General features: G+C 47.3%; 1 protein-coding gene across 3 annotated transcripts in view; it reads left to right on the forward strand.

The window, feature by feature from the left end:
- The window catches only part of CDH23 (cadherin related 23), a 552,108-nt gene extending 529,348 nt beyond the window's left edge, over nucleotides 1–22,760 (forward strand). For 2 of the 3 annotated variants that reach the window (XM_036735220.1, XM_036735219.1), the window contains 20 exons: nucleotides 1,882–2,106; nucleotides 4,549–4,718; nucleotides 5,457–5,594; nucleotides 7,228–7,347; nucleotides 8,516–8,693; nucleotides 9,397–9,608; nucleotides 10,635–10,826; nucleotides 12,445–12,558; nucleotides 13,215–13,344; nucleotides 13,458–13,715; nucleotides 14,152–14,313; nucleotides 17,159–17,415; nucleotides 18,110–18,207; nucleotides 18,534–18,654; nucleotides 19,002–19,081; nucleotides 19,462–19,502; nucleotides 19,791–19,851; nucleotides 20,333–20,462; nucleotides 20,771–20,893; nucleotides 22,434–22,760. In XM_036735220.1, the coding sequence (XP_036591115.1) occupies nucleotides 1,882–2,106; nucleotides 4,549–4,718; nucleotides 5,457–5,594; nucleotides 7,228–7,347; nucleotides 8,516–8,693; nucleotides 9,397–9,608; nucleotides 10,635–10,826; nucleotides 12,445–12,558; nucleotides 13,215–13,344; nucleotides 13,458–13,715; nucleotides 14,152–14,313; nucleotides 17,159–17,415; nucleotides 18,110–18,207; nucleotides 18,534–18,654; nucleotides 19,002–19,081; nucleotides 19,462–19,502; nucleotides 19,791–19,851; nucleotides 20,333–20,462; nucleotides 20,771–20,893; nucleotides 22,434–22,760 (3,137 nt within the window). Of the gene's footprint in view, nucleotides 1–1,881; nucleotides 2,107–4,548; nucleotides 4,719–5,456; nucleotides 5,595–7,227; nucleotides 7,348–8,515; nucleotides 8,694–9,396; nucleotides 9,609–10,634; nucleotides 10,827–12,444; nucleotides 12,559–13,214; nucleotides 13,345–13,457; nucleotides 13,716–14,151; nucleotides 14,314–17,158; nucleotides 17,416–18,109; nucleotides 18,208–18,533; nucleotides 18,655–19,001; nucleotides 19,082–19,461; nucleotides 19,503–19,790; nucleotides 19,852–20,332; nucleotides 20,463–20,770; nucleotides 20,894–21,995; nucleotides 22,101–22,433 lie in introns of all 3 variants that reach the window. The other variant, XM_036735221.1, reaches the window with a different exon arrangement.
- The last annotated feature ends 1,169 nt before the right edge of the window (nucleotides 22,761–23,929 follow it).

The following is a 23,929-nucleotide window of genomic DNA, read 5'->3' on the forward strand; positions in this document are numbered from 1 at the left end:
AACTATTACAGATTGTTGCCTTTTTTTCTAGAAGAAGCATGTTGACAGATTATTTTTGATGTGCTATCTAGAGGGAAAGGGGATACAGAATCCACTGGAGGCTTGGGAGCAGAATCATCTTGGAGTGGGAAGGAGGTGGGGCATAAAGTTCAGTAGTTTGCTGGTGACTTCGGAGGGGTGGCTTCAACGCAAAAGTGCTTTTGTTCATAGGCAGCTACCTCGGCTGTCCTCCAAGATCAAGGTCAAGCTCACCTGTGATGGGAAACTTTGTCTCCCCAGATAAGAAGATGAGTCAGGCAGTGAGTGTGGAACAAGAACCCACTGTGATCAGGGCCTCATGCCATGAAGACGTATCAGAGAAGACATAGACTCCCCCATAGGAACTTAGATTCTAATGTGGAAAAGATAGAAATCATCACCAACATTTGTACAGATTTCCAAAGTGCTTCACATACGCTTTCTCCTATACTCCTCACAGCAATCTTGAGATATTAGTATCCATTATTGTCCCCATTTTACAGATGAGGAAACTGAGGCTTGGAGGTTAAGTGACCTGTTCAGGATCTGACAAGTTTGTAAGCATCTGAGGCAGGATTTGAAACCACGTCTTCCTTACCGCTAGTCCATCCCTTTTTACAGGAAGCAATACTGGAAATAGCAGTGTATTTGGAGGTGGACCTGAGTTAAAGTCCCAGCCCCTGACACTTACTGAATTGGTCCAAGCATAAGCTATCCTGAAATACAAGCTGCTACTAGGGGCATGCTGAACCAGCTTGGACACAAGCTCCCAAGAGCTAAGGGGAAAGATATAGTGTCCTTCCCTGGAGGGGTGGGGCGGGAATTTTAAAACAAATGAAAAGTGTTTAATTTTCAATGTGAACATTTATTATTTGCGCCTCAGAAACTGTCAAGCATCAAAAATCATGGCTTCTTTGCTTTATCGTTTTGTGGATTGTCCTGAGTTTTAAAAGTGAGGGAGAAAAATATTAATAGTGCAGAGTAAATCAAAATGTGTGGCTTTTGTACTTTTTTTTAGATGGCGGTTGTTAAACATTTACCATCATGCCCTGTCAGCACCCTTAGAATAACATCCTTTTGAAAGGGAAAATATCTTTCTACACATGTATAATATATTACATCTATATTATGCACATGTATATTTTATACATATATATATATATATGTACACATACACACTGAAACAATAATACTGTAATACTTGTAACTCAAGTTTTCTACAAGGCAGACTTGGGAGGGGGCTATTGATATTTGGGCCACCTCAGCCCCAGCTGTGTTTTCTTGGGCAAGTCACTCTGCCTCAGTTTCCTCATATACAAAATAAAAAGAAAACTCCCTGAATTATCTGCCTCAGAAGATGGTGGTAAAGAAAACACATTGTAAGCCACAAAGTAATAGGGAAGCTTTTGTTGGTGGTGACCTGTCAGGCATTTGGGACAGGGTGGAGAAATTGGAGGAAAGCTGAGGCAGCTGAGAACAGAGGCTAGGGGGCCAAGGGGAGAGCATGCCTCGGTCTCCTATGTTGATTTCTTAACAATCATCTCTCTACATGGAATTCTTGCAGCCTCCTGGAGAGATGGATATTAAGGCTAACTCTGAAGTACCTACTCAGCTCTTACCTTTCAATTAATTGTCCTGTTCTCCAGGAGATCTTTTTTCCCAATGCTTCCTAAAGCAACCATCTCTGACCCAGGGCTTCCTCCTACCCAGCTGAGCAGCACTATCAATGCAAGAATGCAAGAAGGGGGCCTGATGCAGCAAGAAGACAGCCTCCTTCAGCTGAAATTGCTTCTTCCTTCCCCCCCCATCTTTATCCTCTTGCACCCCTGGTCACTGCTTCTCTCTTCTCTCTCCCCCTCCCAGCCAAGCTGACAGTCAATGTTCTGGATGTCAATGACAACACACCCCAATTCCGACCCTTTGGGATCACCTACTACACAGAGCGGATCCTGGAGGGGGCAACGCCAGGCACCACTCTCATTGCTGTGTCGGCCTATGATCCAGACAAAGGGGTCAACGGGCAGATCACCTACACCCTGCTTAACTTGGTGCCCCCAGGGTACGTCCAATTGGAAGACTCTTCAGCAGGTAGGCTGGACACCCAGACTCTAACACAATGCTCTATTGGAGGGAGAATAGATGTCTCTTCTCTACCCTTGAGGAGATGGGGATTGGTGGGATATTGCCACTTCTTCAGACTGACACCCCACTTTCCTTCCCATTATTTTGTGTTTGAGACAGTCTTTAAGGTGGAAATGCCTCCATTCATTCCTCAGTGCACTGATGAGATGATGATGACTGAGAAATTACAGCTATCTGTAGTCATATGAAAAAATGTCCTAAATAATTATTGATTAGAGAAATGCAAATCAAAACAACTCTTAGGTACCACATCACACTTATCAGATTGGCTAACATGACAAAACAGGAAAATTTTAAATGCTGGAGAAGACGTGAGAAAAATTGGAACACTGGTGCATTTTTGGTGGAGTTGTGAGCTGATCCAACCATTCTGGAGAGCAATTTGGAACTACGCCCAAAGGGCTATAAAAAATGTGCATGACCTTTGACCCAGCAATACCACTTCTAGGTCTGTATCCCAAAGAGATAATAAAAATGGGAAAAGGACCCACATGTACAAAAATATTTATAGCAGCTCTTTTTGTGGTGACTAAAAAATTGGAAATTAAGGGGATGCTCATCAATTGGGGAATGGCTGAACAAGTTGTGATATATTAATGTAATGAAGTACTATTGTGCTATAAGAAATGATGAGCAAGCAGATTTCAGAAAAACCTATAAAGATGTATATGAACTGATGCTGAGTGAATCGAGCAGAACCAGGAGAACACTGTACAAAGTAACAGCAACATTGTGCAATGATCAACTATGATAGACTTAGCTCTTATCAGCAATGCAAGGATCTAAAACAATGCCAAAAGACTCACAGTGGAAAATGCCATCCACATCCAGAGAAAGAACTATGGGGTCTGAAGGCAGGTCGAAGTATACCATTTGCTCTTTCTTTGTTGTTGTTGTTGTTTCTTCTTTCTCATGGTTTCTCAAATTGATTCTAATTCTTCTTTACAACAAGACTAACGTGAAAATATGTTTAATATGAATATACATGTAGAGCCTATATCATATCGCACACTGCCTTGAGGAAAGGAGGGGAGAGGATGGAGGGGGAGAAAATTTGGAACTCAAAATCTTATGGAAGTGAAGGTTGAAAACTAAAGATTAATTAAAAGAAAGAAAGATAGAAGTTCAGTTTTGGACATGATGAAATTGAGATGCCTATGGGACTGCCAGCTCAAAGTGTCCAAAAGGTTGGGGGTGATTCAAGATTAGAGGTCAAGAGATGTTAGGACTGGATAAATAAATCTGCATAGAAAGCATGGAAACAATTGTTGAACTCATGAGAGCTGCTAAGATCACCAAGTTAGTCAATAAACATTTATTAAGTGCCTACTATGTGTCAGGCAACTGTGCAAAGTCCTAAAGGTACAATGAGGAGCAAAAGATAGTCCCCTGCTGTCATGGAGCTCATAATCTAATGAGAGAAAGAGTAAGCAAAAAAAATATTTACAAATGAGCTACATACAAGATAAATAAGAACTAATTATGAGAGGGAAGGCACTAGAATTTAAAAAGGCTTTCTGTAGAAGATGGAATTTTAGTTGGGACTTAAAGGAAACCATGGAAGCTAGAAGAGAGGGAGGAGAGCATTCCAGATATGAGAGACAGACAAGCAGAGAAAACGCCCAGAGCCAAGAGGGAAAAGAGAAGAGAGTCCAGGACAGAACCTTGGGATATGCCTGCAGTTAGTGGGAAAGAAAATCTAAGAGGAAAGTATCGAGAAGGAGGAAGTAGTGAGCAGTGTTAAATGTCGCAGAGAAGGGAGAATAACTGAGAAAAGGCTTTGGTGATAGAGAGATCACCAGTAACTTGGGGGGGGGGGCGGTGCTCTCACTTGAGTGATGGATGAGATCTGAAGCTAGAGAGAAGGGGGTTTAGAAGAGAGTGAAGAAGAGAAAGGGGGAGCACCAAATGGAGATGACTTTTTCAATTATGTTAACCAAGGAAAGAAGAGAGTTATAGGATAATATCGTAGGGATAAAAGGATCAAGTAACCTAGAAAGGGCTTCTTAAGGAGAGGGGGAAGAAAACAGTCTTGTTGGTGGGGAGCAGGGAAGGTACCAGCAGATAGGAAAGACTGCAAGTTAAAGAAACAGGTTTATAATAAGACCAGTCTTCTGGAGGAGACAAAAGGGAATGAGATCGAGAGTTTGTGTAGGAACTTTAGAAACAATCAAGTAGAACCCCTTCACTTTCTAGAAGAAGCAACTGAGACTCATCAGAGAGGGAAAGCAGTTTGCCTGAGCTAATACAGGCAGCAAATAGGATTGAAACTCAGCTACTCTGCTGCCCACACTCGCATCCCAAGTGGATTTTAGCTCCATGGCCTGCTCAGCTCTCACTCTTATTGGGGTAGACATGGGCAGAATGGCGGTTTGCTATGTATTTCAGGGAAGATCATTGCCAACCGGACTGTGGACTATGAGGAGGTACACTGGGTCAACTTCACTGTCCAAGCTGCAGACAATGGCTCCCCTCCCAGGGCTGCAGAGATCCCCATCTACCTGGAGATTGTGGATATCAATGACAACAATCCCATCTTTGACCAGCCCTCCTATCAGGTGGATGGTTGGATGTCATCGAGGTTCCCGGGAGAGGTGCAGGGTGGGTAGGGCGGGCAGAGATAGGCTGCCATCATTCAGCAGGAGGAGCACATTTCTGTAACAGAACAAGCCCCACTTGGAGGTCAGCCAGTGATTTAATGCAGCCCCTGTCCACAGCTCACCACACTTTAATCTTGAGGCATCATAGCAAAAGTCTTATAGGAGCCTTTAGTAGAGACTGAATCGCTATCAATGGGTCATCCTGGGTCAAGGACAACATACCTAAGGGTCAAGAACAGGGAGCAGTCTGGGGCAGTTCACCAGGCCAAATGATCTGAGATCAAGATCATGGGGCAAATCCACATAGAAAAGTGGATTAGAGTGCTGGACCAGGACCCGAGTTTGAATCCTGCCTCAGACACTTACTAGCTGTGTGGCCCTGGGCAAATCACTTAATCTTAGACTCAGTTTCCTCATTTGTAAAATAGGGATGATAATAGGACCTAACTCACATGGTTGTGAGCAGAATGATGTAGTGTACTATAAAGTGTTTTGCAAAACTATATAAATGCTAGTCATAATCATTGTTATTGTTAAGAGTGCCAGCAGGATCTGCCCTGTATCCCCCATTCACCCTCATGCTAGAGAATCTACCAGCCTTGATCTCCCAAGCTTAGAGGGGCAGTGAAGTATTAAGAGCCTTTATTTGTTGATGCCTGGCCTCTTTCTCCCTTCTGTCTTCCTACCTGGCCCCAGGAATCTGTGTTTGAGGATGCACCAGTGGGCACAATCATCCTCACTGTCACCGCCACTGATGCTGACTCAGGCCCCTTCGCTCTCATAGAATACAGCCTGGGTGATGGAGAAGGCAAATTTGGGATCAATCCTACCACGGTAAATGAGTCAATCAATAAGCATTAATTAAGTACCCGGTATGTACCAGGTGCCATGCTAGGCATTGGAGGTTCAAAGAATAAAATGAAAAATGAAACTGTCCCTCATCTCAAGGAACTTACAAGGTGGAGCGGGGAGGGGTGGTACATGGATGGGAGAGAATAAGGGTTAAGAAGGGAGGAGAGTAATGGCTGAGGATGCCAAGATCATAGACTTTAAGGACTTCTAGAGGTCATCACATCCATCTCCATTCTTCTCAGATTTATGGAGATTTGATTCCCCAGTGTAGCCAATTCTGTAGCAACTTTCTGCCATCCTTGAGTTAGCCTCATGCTTTAATGGAAAGATCACTGGACTAGGAGATATGGGTTCAAGTCCCTACAAGACATTTGGGCAAGCTATTTTTCTTCTCTGCCTCTCAGTTCCCTCCTCTGTAAAATGAGTGCAAGAAGCACAGTGATCTCTAAGGTTCCTTCCAGCTATAAATCTATGAAGGCAATTGTACCAGCCAGTGATGCTAATTATCAGATCATTCTTAGAATTTACGAGAATCTCTTAGTTTAAACCAATTTCTGTTTCTTTCTGTCTTTGTGGACAAGCAGGACAGTGAGTTACCATTCTCTTTATAATAACCCTTTATAGCTATTAAGAGATTTATGAATAATTCTTCCTACATTAAAGAATCTCAATTCCCTCATTTTCTGCCCCTGTGCTTGATAGTGTGGGAAACCCCATTCCTTCTTAAATCAGTCACTAAGTAAATGTTTGTTTTTATACGGAGAGCGTGTGGTTAAATAGATAGAGAGCTGGCTTTGGAATGAGGAAGAACTAGGTTTAAGTCTCACCTCTGATACATACTGGCTGTGTGACCCAGTGATTTAGGAAACTCCCTAGGACAGGGGTTATCAACCTGCTGTTCTTACCAACTCATGATTCAAACTGAGTATATTGATCTGGGGTTCTTGCCAGGCTTGTATGTTTAACACAAACCTCTCCCACTTTTTCCAGTGGTTATAAATTAGCTCCAAGCCCCTAAATCATCATTCACTGACCAGAGAGCTTCCTGTCTCTGAACAAGGGATACTTTTTCCCTTCCTATATACATATGACCAATAAGTAAAATACAACTGCTCAGTTTTGTTGGCTAATATTGTTTATATTAGCTAAAAGCTTAGAAATTAAAATATGCATTTAAAAACAAGGTCTAAATTTCCCCCACCCAGAAATAAGCAGCAAGGCTAAACCAAGTGAACTAACAGCTCACAGAAACATTCATCACCCCCCTGGAGAAAGAGAGGAAAGAGGTGGGGAAAGAACGCATCACTAGTTTCTTATGGAACAATCACAAACAGTATGAGATGATGTCCCCAAAAGGTACAAACAACAAAAAATACAGGATATCAGAGGTAGCAGAAGCCACTTCACCTCATTTAGAGGAACAAAGTTCAGCAAGGGTGAGTCTCCTTCCACAGATGTCACCCACTGAGAAAACAACCAGCCTCTCCCACCTCCTTTGGGGCCAGCTAGCTATCACCTAATCTCTTCATCTCTGCACTCCCCAGTGCAGGCCTTAGACTGGCCAGGGCTGGGGAAGGAGAACAGAGACTGAAGCCATCCCCTCCTGCACTTCTAGGGAGACATCTATGTGCTGTCCTCCCTGGACCGAGAGACAAAGGCTCATTACATCCTTACAGCCTTGGCCAAGGACAACCCTGGGGACATACCCAGCAACCGCAGAGAGAATTCAGTCCAGGTGAGGAATGTGGCTCTAAGGGATATTGAGATGGAAGAAGTAAAGGATGGGTTGACTAGGTGATGATTTTGGAAGGACATAGGGTCAGTAGGGATGGGGACCAGCTGTCACTGCAGGCAGATTCTTCCAGAAAATAGAGGCTTCCAGATACATAAGACAAGCCCTATCTTCTTGCTACCATGCTACTAACATCCCCACTCCTGCTTCACATTCACTCACTCAGTCAATAAATAAACATTAAGAACCTATGTGGTAGGCATCATGCTAAGCACCTGACTGATGGCACAGAAGCAAGAATGTGGAACTTTCCGATATCAGACTTGGGGTGAGAAGTGTTTTTATGGAAATTTTTGGCCCCTTCAAAGCCACCCTCCTCCTCTCAAAGCCACTCTAAGTGGGACATTTTATCTGTAAGATAAAAAGGGCTTATACCCTTCCTACTTCAAAAATCTGGTCCCCCCCTCCACCAAGGTGGGTATTTTCTCCATCAACACAGATTGCAACATTTGTAGATAGCTTTTGAGAATTTGACACCAGCCTTGGTGGCATGGTGATGAGTCTCTACAAACTTATCTAGGTTGGTCACCAGACAACAGACACACAGTACATCTCCATCCCTGTATTCAAAGCCTTTTCTCTTTACTTCTACATCCTTAGCCTTTGAAACCCAAGGGTTACCTCCATGCTTGATGAGGCATCAGAGGAAGCCTTTAGGAGAGACTGAATCGCTACTGATGGGTCACCCAGGGTCAAGAACAGCATAGCTAAGGGTCAGGAACAAGGAGAAGTCTGGGTCAGGTCACCAGGCCAAAGGATCAAGATCATGGGGTAAACACTCAACAAATAGGACCCCAAGTCAAGGCCACCAACTCTAGTTATATACAGATCTAGATATCTAGATAAAGATACATGTATAAGATCAGAAACATCTAAAATCAGGAGGAATTGAGAGACTGTCACAGAGTTAGGGCTTACAAGGTAGAGCCCTGTCCATAAACAAAGAATATGACCCTACCCTAAGGAACTCATTGGTGTCCCTTCCCTCATCTGAAGCTGCTTCATACTTATGTCCAAATATCCAAAGGGTCATGACCTTTTTTATCTTTCATCTATGGGGGGGAATGACTTTTGTGCTCATCTTCCACCCCACCCCATCCCCAAACACTAGGTGGTGATACAAGTGCTGGATGTCAATGACTGCCGACCTCAGTTCTCCAAGACCCAGTTCAGCACCAGTGTTTATGAGAATGAGCCTGCTGGCACTTCGGTCATCACCATGATGGCCACTGACCAGGATGAAGGGGAGAATGGAGAACTGGCTTATTCCATTGAAGGCCCTGGCGTAGGTGAGTGGCCTTATCAGGAGGCTTAGAGAAGGGTTGGGAAAAGACTACTGAAGCTGTGGCCCTCCCACCGGGACACCAGGCTTGTTTACTAAGCTGCTTGTAGGTGACCATGGGTTGGGTACTTCCCCACTCAGCCTGTTTCCTCAGTAGGGAACATTAGCCGGTATGCCTTGGGAGTTCAGTAAGGGATGTGCTATCATATACATGTTACCATAGCAACAGGTGATAGTTGAAAGACCCAGGGAATGGGTGATGTGGAGTAAATAGGAAACAGGGTGAGTGGCAGCTCCTCCATTGGGATGGCCCCAGTGGAGCTAGGGGAAAAGTGGGAACTGAGAGAAGAAATGACAGAGGGGACATGATAGATGCTTTGAGAATTTGAAGGACTTGTCATATGGAAAAATAAATAGACTTTTCTATTTGACCCCAGAAGGTAGAACTTGGAATAATGGGTCAGGGTCTCAGAGGTAGACTCCAAAATGATGTAAGGAAAAGCTTTCTAAAAATTAGTTATCCCAAAGTGGAATGGATTGCCTTGGGAGGTAGTGGGCTCCCCATTACTGGAGCTCTTCAAACAAAATCTAGAAAAACATGTCAGATATGTGGTAGACAAAACCATTGTACAAGTGCATGCTGATCTCTTTCATCTTTGAAATTCTGTGAGTGATGAGACAGTCCCTAAAACAACCCTCTGCCCTGACAGAGGCATTCCAAATCGACAAGGATTCAGGTCTGGTAACAACCCGGCGGCCACTGCAGTCTTATGAGAGGTTCAACCTGACAGTGGTCACTACAGACGGTGGGCAGCCCCCACTCTGGGGCACCACTATGCTCTACGTGGAAGTCATTGATGTCAACGACAACCGGCCAGTCTTTGTCCGTCCACCCAATGGTACCATCCTCCACATCTTAGAGGTACGATGTGTGTCCCCCCAGTCCACCTCCATCCCTACCTCAGACCTAGAAGAGGGAGACTTCCTATAGGGTACAAAACAGGGGTGGGAAACCTGTAGCCTCAAGGCCACATGTGATCTTCGAGGTCCTTACATGCAGCCTTTTTCCTAAGTCCAATTTTTACAGAACAAATCCTTTTATTAGGGGATTTGTTGTGTGAAGTTTGGATTCAGTCAAAGAGCCACACTTGAGGACCTAGAGGGACACATGTGGCCTTGAGGCCTCAGGTTCCCCATCCCTGGTACAAAGTATAGTTACCATAGCAACTAATTTCCCCTCCTCAACAACATTTGTCTTAATTGCTTCTTATATTATTTTCCCATCATGAATTTGCAAAGTCGATTTGAGAGTACTGCTGCCTACCCCAGCTTGCTACTTGTCCTAGGCACCAAAATTGCTAGTTATCACTCTGGACACAGGCTGCCCATGTTCTCATCTCTACCCCCAATACAATTACCCTCTGGTAAGCTCAAGCCTGTTCGGGAAGTGAGGAAATATGGTGTGATTGGCACTTCCTCACCTTCCCATCCTGAATCAGACCTTTGATATAGCAGGACCGTAGCAACCATTAAGTCAAACAGAAATTTTCTAGGACTCTGGAGGGTTCCAAAGCCATACCCATCATGGGCTGCCATGAAGACCATGGGACACTCAAACAGGGAAGAAAATAAAGTTCCCTGAGGGTTTTTTGAGGTATCTCATCACGTTCCCTATATTACATTCTTTGCCAAAACTTAGCAAATCTGTGTTGGTCTCAAGAGACTTCGAGCAGTGGGGAGGGACACAGCTCCTATACTCTGGAGCAAGTTAGAGGCTGATTTTTCCTCTAAGGTGCAGAGGAAGGGTCAGACACAAAGCGGCACAAAGATTCTGCAAACAATTCCTCCCACCTAGGATACCCTTCTAGGAATTGGGATCCTCTCTGAGGATTCCAGGAGATTCAGACAATATGAGAAAGAACTGGCAAATCTCCCTGTGCTCTAATAGGAAATCCCTCTCCGGTCAAACGTTTACGAGGTCTATGCCACAGATAAGGATGAAGGACTCAATGGGGCTGTTCGCTACAGTTTCCTGAAGACCGCGGGGAACCGAGACTGGGAATATTTCACAATTGATCCCATCAGTGGACTTATCCAAACTGCCAAACGTCTCGACAGAGAGCAGCAGGCTGTGTACAGTGTAAGGGTCCTCTGGTTTTCACTAATGGCCATGAAGACCTAGGTTTAATTCCTGTCTCTGACATATGCTGCCTATATGATTCTTCTCAAATCACTCACCCTCTCAGTGCCATAGGCAACTCTGAATTGTAAAGAGGATGTCAACCAGTATTTGTAGAGGGAGTTTTCTCACCTAGAAATTCCCAATGCAGATGAAATCACAGATCCAGTTCCTAGCCATACTACCCCTGAGGGCATTGGGGAAAATGTCTGATTGCCACTTTTCATTGGGGGTGGGGAGGATGAGGGTGGAAAATAAGGGATAAGGAAAGCCATCTCTGGTCTTTCCATCACCTAGAACAGCATATCCCAAAGCATAGCTGTGGAACCCTAATGGCCTGAGACCTATAAAAGGGAGCTTGATGAGAATGCTTCAGTTCTAGAAACATGATTCCCTCAAACATATTCAACATGAAATAGCATCAGTATCCTCCACCAAAGTCTTCTTTGTGTGCCTCACTGTGCCAAGGAGAAGGCCCTCAGCTCTCAGGGGTGGTACCTATGGTACACAAGCTCCGGTCTGTGGTGAGGCATTGCCCTCAAACATGGCCTGATGAGACTGCTATCCAAGGGCCAGCCCAGCTGAGGGCATCACCAGAAAGCTAGCCAGCAGGTGATGGGGCTTCTTTTGGCCACAGCCACTCAGCAAGGGCAGGGGCAGATTGAATGGACATTGATTCGGGGAAGGGTGCCCCACCTATGACATCTCTGACCCTGAAAGTGAATAACTGAAATCCTCAACATACATAAACTAATTTCTCCTACAATATACTAAGCGTTACTTTCTGTGTTTTGCTTTAAGTTTTCCTTATGATACCTTTATCTGAGGAGTATTAATTGCCCCCCAGGTCACTCCTAGATTAGATCATTGTTCATGGGGTCCATCAATATATTTCAAGCCCAGAAGCATTCTGCATCCCTGTGAATTGGGAAGTGTTAGCCTAGGGACATATAACTGGACAGCACCAATCCCTGACCACCCCATCCTTTGCAGCTTCATCTAGCACCTATACCAGTGTAACCCCGGGTTCAAGCCTGGTGCAGGAGGGACCTTTTTCTTGCTTCTGGTTTCAAGAGAGGACACATACTGTTCCAGGCCCTCTTCAGGGAGACCTTCCTGGAGAGAGAGAAAAGACTTTGAGAAGCAGCAGACATGTAGGGGAGTTGCTGCCTCAGTATATCCCAGACTGCCAATTTGCCTCCCAAAAGACTTTGGGGGGTTTCCCCTGGGGTAAGATTAGAAACTCTCCACTTGGGAGTGAGATATCTCAGTTCTGTCTACTGCTTCCTAAAGTCTCCAGGAGTCTTTCCCTGAAGAGAGTCCTCTCTTGAAACCAGAAACAAGGGTCTTTCCTCTCCCAAGCCCTTGCCAATTCCACCCCTCATGCAGACACACAGCATTTCCATCAATGAGGAGAGTTAGACAAATGCTCCTGACTTGATCCCTGGTTTACACCAGATTGGAAGTTTTCCCACCCTAGTCCTAAGATCCCCTGCTTCTCCCCCAGCCACATCTAAGGACTTCTTGGTCTTCTGGGGAACCCAGGGGTACTCTCTCTAATCTTGGTTCCTCCCTCCAGCTGATCCTGGTGGCCAGCGACCTGGGCCAGCCAGTGCCCTATGAGACCATGCAACCCCTCCAGGTGGCACTCGATGACATTGATGACAATGAACCCATCTTCGTGAGACCTCCAGTGAGCCCAAAGACTTCTCCCCCCACCCCTTCCCCTCTGCTTCAAGTGGGGCTCAGGCTGGGTGGTAGGAAGCTGGCCTGGGATCCTCCCCTTGCTCCCTGCCACAGTGATGTGAGCAGAGAAACACTCCTGACCTGTTTCTCCCCTCTGCTCCCCTCCCATCTCTAATGTACATACACAGGGTTTCTCAGCCAGAGAAACCAGCTCCCCCCAGCCCAACCTGAAGGAAATCAGATAATAAGGCTTAAGTTCATGTTGATTCTGCTGGTCCTTTTTTTTCTCTTCCTTTTGAGCATGCATGTCTGTAAGTTGTGTGTGTACACTCAAATGTCATGTATGTGTCAGTATGTACATGCACATACATTGATTCACACATGTGCTTGCTTGGTCTAAGTGTGTGTCCATGTATTCCACTTTCTTGCGTCCCTTTCTGAGGACAGATATGGTGTCTAATGACCATATCCTGTGTCTGAACTAGTAACGAGAGTCACCGTATTCTCATGGCCCAGCCCTTTTGTGCAGAAAGCCATTTTCTTTGTGTCCCTGCCAGCATCTGACCCACTGTCCTTCCCAGGGGGCTCTGTCCACTCCCAGCCCAGGGAGGCCTGGCCACTGGCCCATCCCTAACATCTGTGACTGCTCTCCTGGTCCTGCAGAAAGGCAGCCCCCAGTACCAGCTACTCTCCGTGCCTGAGCACTCCCAGCCTGGCACCCTTGTGGGCAACATAACAGGAGCTGTGGATGCAGATGAGGGTCCCAACGCTATTGTTTACTATTTCATTGCAGGTGAGGATGGCAGTGGGGCTGGGGCTGGAGCTGGATTGAGCCTGGGATAAGGCTTCTGCAGGACCCTCCATTTCCCCTCTTCCCTCCACTGAATCTCATCCTCTCTCCCCAAGCTGGCAATGAGGAAGAAAACTTCCTGCTGAAGAAAGATGGAAGACTCTTGGTGATACGGGATCTGGACCGTGAACGTGAAGCCCTCTTCTCTATCATCGTCAAGGCCTCGAGCAACCGGAGCTGGACGCTCCCCCGCGGTCTGGGGGCTTCCCAGGCCCTTGACCTCACAACTGACCTGACACTCCAAGAGGTGCGAATTGTCATAGAGGACATCAATGACCAGCCTCCACGCTTCACAAAGTCCGAGTATACTGCAGGTGACACAGCGGGCTAGTCTGGGGGCCCTGGGCTGGGGGTGAGGGGTGAGTGAAGGGGGTTCCATCTCAGCTACCTTTCTCCAGCAGGGCTTTCCTGTCTACCAAAGCCCAACTCACAAGGGTAGGGATTGTGATGAGGGTAAAACATCCTGTCTGTGGTTGACTAGGGCTGCCCTAAGGAGACAGTCCATGAGCCGACTGTCCAGGGGATCTTATCTTTGATCTTCACCTAAAGGGTGAGGATCTGTGCTGCTTTCTGGCCTATAGGAGACAGGCAATGGAAACACCCTCTTCTATAACGGTAGCTCGATGAGTATTTGAGAGCCCAAGAGGAAAAGAGAGGCAGCCCCTACCATGGGAGTACTGAAGGAATATGGGGTCACAGTACACCCCAAACCCATTTACTCCTTCCCAACTCACTGATGGTTTCCCATAGGAGTGGCCACCGATGCTAAGGTGGGATCAGAGCTCATCCAGGTGCTGGCTACAGATGATGACATTGGCAATAACAGCCTGGTGTTCTATAGCATCCTGGCCATCCACTATTTCCGGGAGCACTCCAATGACTCAGAAGATGTGGGCCAGGTCTTCACCATGGGTAAGAGTCAAACTGTCCTGAGTAAAGGTGGGAGGAAGGAGGGGCTCCAGACCTATCTCATGGAGAGAAATCTCACTCACCAGCCCTCAGGCCCCTCACTCAGAGCCCACAGGCATTAGGCCTAAACTTAGATAAGGATGAAAGGAGAGGAGGTCAGTCACCCTAGAGTTCTCCAGGGGAGCCTATGGAGCTGGAGTGGGAAGTGGGATGAGGCTCAGAGGGTGTGTGTATGTGTGTATATGAATGTGTGTGTGTGTGTGTGTGTGCGTGTGTGTACGTGTGCATGTGTGTGTGTCTCCTTGAATGCGTAACAGCTGACATTTGTATAACATTTTAAGATTTACAGATCACATCGCACCTTTGTCTCATTATATCCTCATTGATTCTAATGAGACAATATCTGTAATGTATAATGCATGTTTGTGAGGTAAGTGCCATAGGTATTACTGTACCCATTTTGCAGACAAGGAAACAGACTCAGGAAAATTAAATGACCTCCCTAAAATCACAGCAGCTAGTGAGGGTGGGAGGTAACATTCAAACCCAGGCCTTTCTTCACTCCAAACCCAGTCTTCTTTCTCCTGTGCATGTATATGTGTGTGGAGTACTACAAAGTAAATAATTGGATTTTGAATATATTTTTAAGTGTCCCTCATGTGTGTATACGGCTATGTATCTGGGTAGGGAACATAAGCTCAGGGATGTGCATGTGCCAGTTGTGACTGTATCCTGAACATGCACATGTTAGCCACCAGGGGGAGATGGTGAGTAAGGCAACCTGAGTTCTCAGTGGGAGAGCCGGAGGACCGGTATGAGTGCCCCAATTTGCTCTGCCCCTTCTACCCCTTTCCCCTGGAGGGAACTTTCTTTCAGCGCACACGTTTTGGGGGTTTTTTGGAAACACTCCCACCGCTCCCCCTAAACTGGACAATTTTTCTAATTAACAATAAAACCCCCTTAAGCAATAAATATAGTCTAAAAAAACATTTCCATGTTGGCCATGTTCGCACGTATCTGGAGCTATGCATGTTTCATCACTGATCCCCGGGGCTTGCGGTTTATCATTGTATTGAGCAGAGTTCTGAAGTCTTTCAAATTTGTTTTTCTTTATGATGTTCACATTGTGGAAACTGCTCTCCTAATTCTGCTCACATCACTCTACGTCAGTTCACAGAGGTCTTCCCAACTGCCTCTGAAACTGTTCATTTCATAACTCCTTATGGCACAATAACGTTACATTATATTCACACGCCATAATGGATTTAGCTGTTACCAAATAGTGGACATTCATTCTCTTAGTTTCCAGTTTTGGAGTTCTGTGCAAAGATCAACTCATCTTTTAATTGTCATGTAGCTTTCCATTTCAGAGCAACTCACTCCCTCTCCCTTTGTGGGGATATCTCAGCAAATGGAAGGAAAGTGCCTTCCCTGTGCTCGCTCGCAGCTTGGGCTCATGCTTTTAAACTAGGGATATCTGGATTTAGGGATTCTTTGCCAGGCTTGTGACAGTCCACTTTATCCTAATGACTCTAACCCCAAGGCCAGCCACTCATGCATTTGGATCTAATATTTCATACCCACAAAGCAGGAAGACATTCTCTGTCTCTCTCTCTCTCTATCTCTCTCTCTCTCTCTCTCTCTCTCTCTCCCCCTCCCCTCTATCTCTGTCTCCTTCTCTTTCCTTTTCTCTCTCCCTCCTTCTCTCTCTCCCTCCTCTGTCTCCCTCTTCTTACCCTGTCTTTCTCTTCTCACCCTCTTTCTCTCTTCCCTCTCTCTCCCTCTCTCCCCTCTCTTCTTTCTTTCTCTCCTTATCCCTCTCCCTCTCCTTCCCTCCCTCCTTCTCTCTCTTTCTTCTCTCTGTCATCTTTCTATTTGTAAGCATTAAATAAAACACACACAACTTAGTATTTCTGCTGTCCAACAGGGACATAAAATCTAAATAATGAATAACTTTACACACATTAACTGAAAAAGGAACAAGCAGTTTTGTCAGAATAGGAAAGGGGTCCCGGGTTCTGGCTCCCACCTCCCCAGGGCTCGGGATCCCTAGCACTGCCCCTCTTGATGATGATGCTCAGTCTCAGCACAGAATCAGTCTTGCTGTCCAGCAGGTCCTCATGGCTTAGCTCCCACCAACTGTACCCGATCGATTGTGACTCACAGGTATCGCTCCCCTTGAGATGGCTTCTTCCTTCATTCTACTCACTTTACTCCCTTCTCTCCTACTCATTCACATTTCTTCATTGTCTTACCCAAAAGCCCCTTGCCCAAAGTCAGTTCAGCAGCAATCTGGGTAGGCTGCCCACAGATTAAATCCAAGGTGGTCTTAGATATAGGGAATACTAGGAAGAGATTTTTTGCCAGCAGACATCCCCCTGCTCCGCATCCAAGCCTTTTGCAGAACTCAAAAACTGGGTTACACAAATAATAATATATCCTTTCAAAAATATTTATGTATGACTATGTACCCAAGTTGGTATATGTCTTTATCAGCACATGTGTGTAGGTAAGCATGCTAATGAGTTGGCCTAGACATATCGGTTATTTGTGAGTAACTTCAGGCAAGGCATCCCACTTCCCAGGGCCTCAGTTTACTCATTTGTAAAATAAGGTGGTTGGACTAGATGTCCTCGAATGCCCCTTTTAGCCCTAAACCTATGGTCCAATTATCTATTAGAGGTTCAGAGATTACTCATGTCCCTCCCCGCTTTCCATACCAGGGATAACGGAGTCTGTGATTCTCCCACAGTGTGGCAGTGGCTAGGGGTATGGGAAGTAGGCTTAGGGAAGTACCCAGCTTAGCTCCCTGGCTTTCACCACCCTCTTTACCTCTTTCCCCACTCAGGAAGCATGGATGGAATCCTGCGCACATTCGACCTCTTCATGGTCTACAGCCCTGGGTATTTTGTGGTGGACATCATCGCTCTGGACCTGGCTGGTCACAATGACACCGCCATTGTGGGCATCTACATCCTACGGGATGACCAGAGGGTCAAGATTATCATCAATGAGATCCCTGACCGGGTGCGTGGCTTCGAGGAAGAGTTCATCCGCCTGCTGTCCAACATCACTGGCGCCATTGTCAATACCGATGATGTTCAGGTACCAAGGGCACAGACGAGAGGAGAGAGAAGTAGCAGAAGCAGGGGAATGCTGGGCCAGAGGGAAATGGGACCAGGTCAGGAGTACAAAAACACTAGGTGACTCAGGGCAAAGGGAGCAAGGTCAATGTGAGAGCAGGGTGGAGACCAAGGAAGTCAAAATCTCAGGGCACATTATTTTAAGGCTGATGCCAGTTTTTACCTATGCAGCTCTTTAAGGATCTAGTCTCATCCTGCCCTCTCATAGTTGCTGGTGTCCACAAGACAGGGAAGAGGATGTGAGAGTAGAAAGCAGAGGAGAAGAGGAAACAGCATGCCCTAAGTGGACAGACGGCTGAACTAAGTTCAAAACCTGCCTCAGACACTTACTAGCTAGGCGACCCTGGGCAAGTCACTTCTAGCCTCAGTTTCCTTATCTGTAAAATGGAGACAATGAGAGCACTTACCTTCCAGGGTTATAATGAGGATGAAATGAGATGATATTTGTAGAACACTTAGAAAACCTTCAAATATAATGTAAATGGTGGCTAGTGTCATTACTGCTATTACTACGGCAGAGAAAAGAAAGGAATGGAGGATGCAGGGAAGGGGGTGTGGGGGTGAGGGGAGGAACCCAGGAGACTGGAAATTGGTTTTCTTGCTTGTGATCTGCCCAAAGTGGCAGCTTCCGTGCCCCCTTTCCTCTCCCACCCCAGTTCCATGTGGACCAGCGGGGCCGGGTAAATTTTGCCCAGACAGAGCTGCTCATTCACGTAGTGAACAGAGAAACCAATCGCATCTTGGATGTAGATCGGTGAGTGGGGAGTCAGTCCATCTCATGAACTGAGCCTTAATCTAAGTGCCATGGAGAGGGAGGAGGGAAGGGGCTCCAATAATCCTGGGAGGCACCATTGCTTCTTTGGGGGGTTACTCTCTTAAAGGAAGAGATGCCTGAAAGAATCACGAACTCCAACTGTGTGCACATATAAGGGCTAATGGTTCTAATCAGGGAAGATGCTAAAGGAGCAAGGAGAATGCTCCAGGTCATGGAAGTGGACTAGCCTTCTGACAAACACCCTCTTAGGTGGAAGAGGGGAGGGGAGGCCAGGAGCTCTGATGACTCCCTTCCTCCATTTCTAGGGTGATCCAAATGATTGATGAAAACAAGGAGCAGCTGAGGAACCTCTTCCGAAACTATAATGTGCTGGATGTCCAGCCTGCCATCACTCCCCGGCTCCCTGATGACATGTCAGCCTTGCAGGTATGAGAACAAGGGACAAGGAGTCCCCAGGAATGGGGGAGAGATCATGAGGAGGGTGAGAGGTCAGATTGTCCCACAGTGGGCACCTTCCCAGTGGCCTATGCTTTCCTGTAGTAGGGAAGGTTCAAAGATGTGGATGGCTTCAAGTGGCACCCATCCTGAGATGCTTCATTAGGGACTCAACACCCTGGGAATGGGCCCTTCACCATGAGCAGAAGCTGTCAGACCCACATCATACTTCTACGGGGAGAGCTCCATGGGGCACTCCTGTTTACCCTGGGAATATGAGGGCCTCTCTAGGTACCCCATCCCCATCCCAGAAGCTCACTCAGTGCTTCCCCTTCCAGATGGCAATCATCATTCTGGCCATCCTCCTCTTCCTCGCTGCCATGCTCTTCATTCTCATGAACTGGTACTACAGGACTGTGTAAGTGATGTCACTCACTGGACCCCTCCACCAAGACTCCTCCCCACTCTCCTGTTCCCATCAACCCAAACCCTGTAGATGCCCCACTCAGGCTGGTCACTCCACAGGGCCCAGACCCCGGTCTAGCCTACAATGATACACTCATCCTGTACAGGTCTATCCCACTCTCTGACCTCAAAAGCACCCTACAAGCCCTTTTTTGGAAGACTCTCTTAGCATTCCAGGCTTGTTTCCTATTGTCTTCCTATTTCAGCCTGTGACTGGTTTAGACTTGAGTGCCGATCAAGAGGAGCCCCATTCAAACTCCCACTCCTATCTCCCTTGGTTATCTTGGCTCTAGGCCACCCTCCTTTATCTATACTTCCTCTGCTTCTCCCCAGACACAAGAGGAAACTCAAAGCTATTGTGGCTGGATCCACAGGTGAGTGGTAGACATGGACTTTCTTGTCTTGAGAGACAAGAATAAAGGAGATAAACAAGAAAAGATTCCTTTCTTGTGTTGAGAGGCAAGAATAAAGGAGACAAACAAGAGATTGTCTCCCAGAAGGGCCCGTGGGCAATGCCGTGTTTTCATCTTCCCCCTGCCTCATCTTCCTTCTGGGACCTTGGGAGCCCAAGTAGAATCCCCATGGAGGAAGTGTTGTGACCCCTCTACCTCCTGAATGGTCTCTCCAGTTCCCCCCTCCTTCTCATTGCCTTCTTCTGTCAGGGAACCGAGGCTTCATAGACATCATGGACATGCCCAATACCAACAAGTACTCTTTTGATGGGTGAGTGTGTCTGCATGTGCTGGGGGAGGGAAGGAGCCACCATTGGCATTGCCGGGGTCAGCTGCTACAAGCCATAGTCAAATAGACCTTCTCATTGCCCTCTCAGGGCCACATTCCTGGCTGTAATGACAAGGAGCACCCCTCCCCATTACTAATCCATGGTCTTGAAAACAAACTTCAAAGACCTCTTTATTCCCCATCCCGGGAAAGTTACATGAGAAGCCCAAAGGGTCAGGGAGAATGACAGGCTTATAGCTGAGTGAGCTAAGCTAAAAGGAACCCAGAGTTCCTTAGAGCACCCCATGAGCCCTTCATTCTCCCATCCAGGAAGATTGAGTTTCACCTTCTTCAGGAAGATCACACTAACTGGTTGGCAGGTATAGCCAAAGGCATTGAAGTTAGCTCTGAGGGCTGGGTGGGCAAGGCCAGCAAGGTTCAGCCCTGTGTGGCCCAGAGCTAGCTCTGTGCGCCCTCCCTGCAGGGCCAACCCTGTGTGGCTAGACCCATTCTGCCGGAACCTAGAGCTAGCTGCTCAGGCTGAGCATGAAGATGACCTACCAGAGAACCTCAGTGAGATCACAGACCTGTGGAACAGCCCTGCCCGCACACACGTGAGTCCTTAACTCTCCTCAACCCTCTGTCCCTGCCGCCAGACCCTAGCACACCTCAGCCTTGGTACAAAACAGGCCCTAGTCACAGAAGGCCTCTAGTCCCAGCTCCAACTCCATGAGGTCCTCTTGGTCCTTGGAAACTTAGCGGTCACCTCCCTTGGTCACCTCTGCCCATGCTTTTAGCTGCATGCCAGAGGGACTGGAAGAATTTAAAGTGGAGTAGGTGGGGATGTTTTGACCAAGCCTAGCCACCTTCAAAGAGGCCCTTTCTCCCTCCTTGCTTCCATTTTACTCCATCCCATCCTCAGGGGACATTTGGGAGAGAACCATCAGCCGTCAAGCCAGAAGATGACCGCTACCTGCGAGCTGCCATCCAGGAGTATGACAACATTGCCAAGCTGGGCCAGATCATCCGGGAGGGGCCCATTAAGGTGAGATCTTCCGGCCAGTTCCACCTCTCCTCCTTGAGGACCTAGCCTCCCTCGGAAATGGGCTAGCCCTTCCAGGGAGAGGAGGCAGTCTCATCCTATCTTGGTCAGCTCCCAGCCCCAGGGTAAATCTGTGATCCAAAGTTACAGATATAAATATCCTATAAATGGAATGAGGAATTACAAGACCCTGGAATCTTGTAAATGCCTGCACCCACCCAAGAATAGAACCAAAACTGTTCTAGAAAGCATCCTGTCCCCTCCCCTTAAGCTTTCATAAGAGGTTTCCCTCCCCAACCTGAACTCTCTCTCTCTCTCTCTCTCTCTCTCTCTCTCTCTCTCTCTCTCTCACACACACACACACACACACACACACACATGCACACACACACGCACATACACACACACATCTCTTGACATGCCTTATTTTATAGCTTAAATGTTAGAAAGCTCTTCCTAACATTGACTGGGCCCTTCCCACTATGACCTAAGTGTAGGGGACCACAAATACTATTTGCTTCTTATCTCTCATCTAATTTCCCATTCCATCCCCTGGACCTCAATTAGTTTTCTTGAAGATGGGCTCATCAGTGATGTGAGAGCAGAACACCCCAGCCGGTCCCTATAATCAACTAGCCCCCATCCCCCACCCTCAAAGTCTGACTTTGTCTCCTTCCGTGGCCAAAGTTGAACTGCAGGATTGAGGCTGGGGTATGGGGGCTAAGGGACCAGCTGGGACAGCCTTTGCCTAACAGAAACCAGCACCCCTGCAGTGGCTGACTCTGGACTCATCCAGCCTGTCCTCCTGCCTCCAGGCAGGCCCACCCTTAGGAATCTCAGGCTTTTGGAGTCATAGCCTAAGCTCTAGCAATGCCACAATAGCCTCTCAGTTCCTAGCCTAGTCATTGGGCCTGAATCGCCTGTTTTGCCACAGAGCTAACCTCAATCTCCCATGTTGGTCCGCTCACCCAGTCCCCCATTGCCTTTTGACCATTATCAGTCTCTCTGTAACAGCTGGAAGATGAGAGCGGCCCTCATCCCCCACTGAGGCAGTGCTGAGGGCCTCTGGAGGAGGGAGGGGGTTCAATGCTGTTACTTCTCTCAGGGCTCGCTGCTGAAGGTGGTCTTGGAGGATTACCTACGGCTCAAAAAACTGTTTGCCCAACGTATGATGCAAAAAGCCGCCTCCTGCCAGTCCTCCATCTCAGAGGTAGCAGGAAAGCTGTGCGTGGTGCCCCAGCCCTGGGGATGCTGTGTCTCCTTCGCTCTTCTTCTAGAACAGGGCCTGTCCTTTCTGCCTATTGGCTTGGATTGTTTCAAGAATGTGGTGTTTGGGGAGCTGGATTTGGTTGCTAACTTGTGTTCTTTGTGCTAAGAAAGTGGGGAAAGAATGGGAGGTGGGAGACGGGGCAGGGGTGGGAAGAGCAGACACGGTGGTCCAAGGAAGGTATTGACTGTACCCTGCAAAGTTTGCTCAAGAGGCCGACTCCCAGAAGTGGCCTCTGGAGGAGCTGAGCAATAACCCCATGACTGCCTCTTACAGCTAATCCAGACAGAGCTGGAAGATGAGGCAGGTGACCGCAGCCTGGGCCAAGGCAGCCTTCGCTTCCGTCACAAGCAGCCCATTGAGCTTAAGGGCCCAGACGGTATCCACGTAGTACACGGGAGCACAGGCACCCTCCTGGCCGCTGACCTCAACAGCCTCCCTGAGGACGATCAGAAAGTCCTGGGCCGGTCCCTGGAGACACTGACTGCGGAGCCTGGGGCCTACAATGAGCGCAATGCCCGAACCGAGTCTGCCAAATCCACCCCCATGCACAAGATGAGGGAGGTGATCATGGAGAGCCCATTGGAAATCACAGAGTTATGACTAGAAGTGGCATCGCTGGTGTGAGGGCATCGGGGCCCAGCCTGGGAGTGGGCAGGCAGCTCCCAAGACTGCGCGGAAGAGGTCACCCCAGAACAGAGGGGCCAAGGCACCCTCCTTATCCTAGTCTTGGGAGGAGGGCCAAGGGAGAGGAGAGGTCGTGACTCAGTCTGCGTGGAACAACCTCCCAAGCCCCCAGTATCGACCTCTCCAGACTCTTTACTTTTATCAGACGCTCATTCAGCACCTGACCTTTACATTCATAAAATTTGTTATTTTTTTAAGAAAACCAAACGGATCTATTAGCATCTATGGATGACATCAGGGGAGCTTGGCCCTGACTCCTGGGGGCCCAAGAGTTTGACAAATAACTTATATGAGGACAAGAACAAGGACAAGAAGCTCCAGGCTTTTGCTGTCCTCTCCTCCTTAAACCCCTTCCCACTCCAACTCAGGCTTATCCATCCCCTTGTATGGGGAGAAAGTCATCGGTTGGGCAAGGGGTATCAGAAGGAGGGAAATAGAGATTGCCCTGAAGGCTGATTTGACCTACCTCCCTCCCCATCCTAGCACCTTACTCTTAGTTAAAATCCCGCTGTTTTTAACCCATTCACGATTCCATGCCCATGATGGCGGCAGAGTCTGTCCCACTGCCCCAGCCCTGGAAGAGGAAGGGAGGCGAGTCATTTCCTCCATTTTGCTGGCTTACCAAACACGTATAGCTAAAGCGAAACAACTGAGGTTCCCCAGGTTTTGAATGTCGAGTGTTTGTTGTGTAATTTTTAAAAATTAATTTATCCCTCTAACTGCCCCCACCTCACCTCTGTTTCATTTCTTAGTAGTTATTGTTGAAAGTTTTTGGAATGGTCTGTTTAAACAAAGGAACCGGAAATACACTCTGGATTTGGTAAATCTCACCTGCGTAGTCTTAGGCGGTGGGGAGGGGGATGGGAAAAACTTCACCTTGGCCTCTTCATTGACCTTCAGGAGCCTTCGGCTGGTGGGAGGCTGGAGAGGGGAGAGCTAGAGAGAAATGTGGGAGACTTCAGAAGTCACCCTTCTCTGGGCTGAGCTCTCCTGCTTCCCCATTCCAAGCAAGGGGAAGATTCCCATATACCTATGATGGATGAATTATCACAAACAAAAGTCTCTAGTTTATCATAATTTTTATT

Source organism: Trichosurus vulpecula, chromosome 8, assembly GCF_011100635.1.
Source record: "Trichosurus vulpecula isolate mTriVul1 chromosome 8, mTriVul1.pri, whole genome shotgun sequence".
Classification (NCBI taxonomy): Eukaryota; Metazoa; Chordata; class Mammalia; order Diprotodontia; family Phalangeridae; genus Trichosurus; species Trichosurus vulpecula.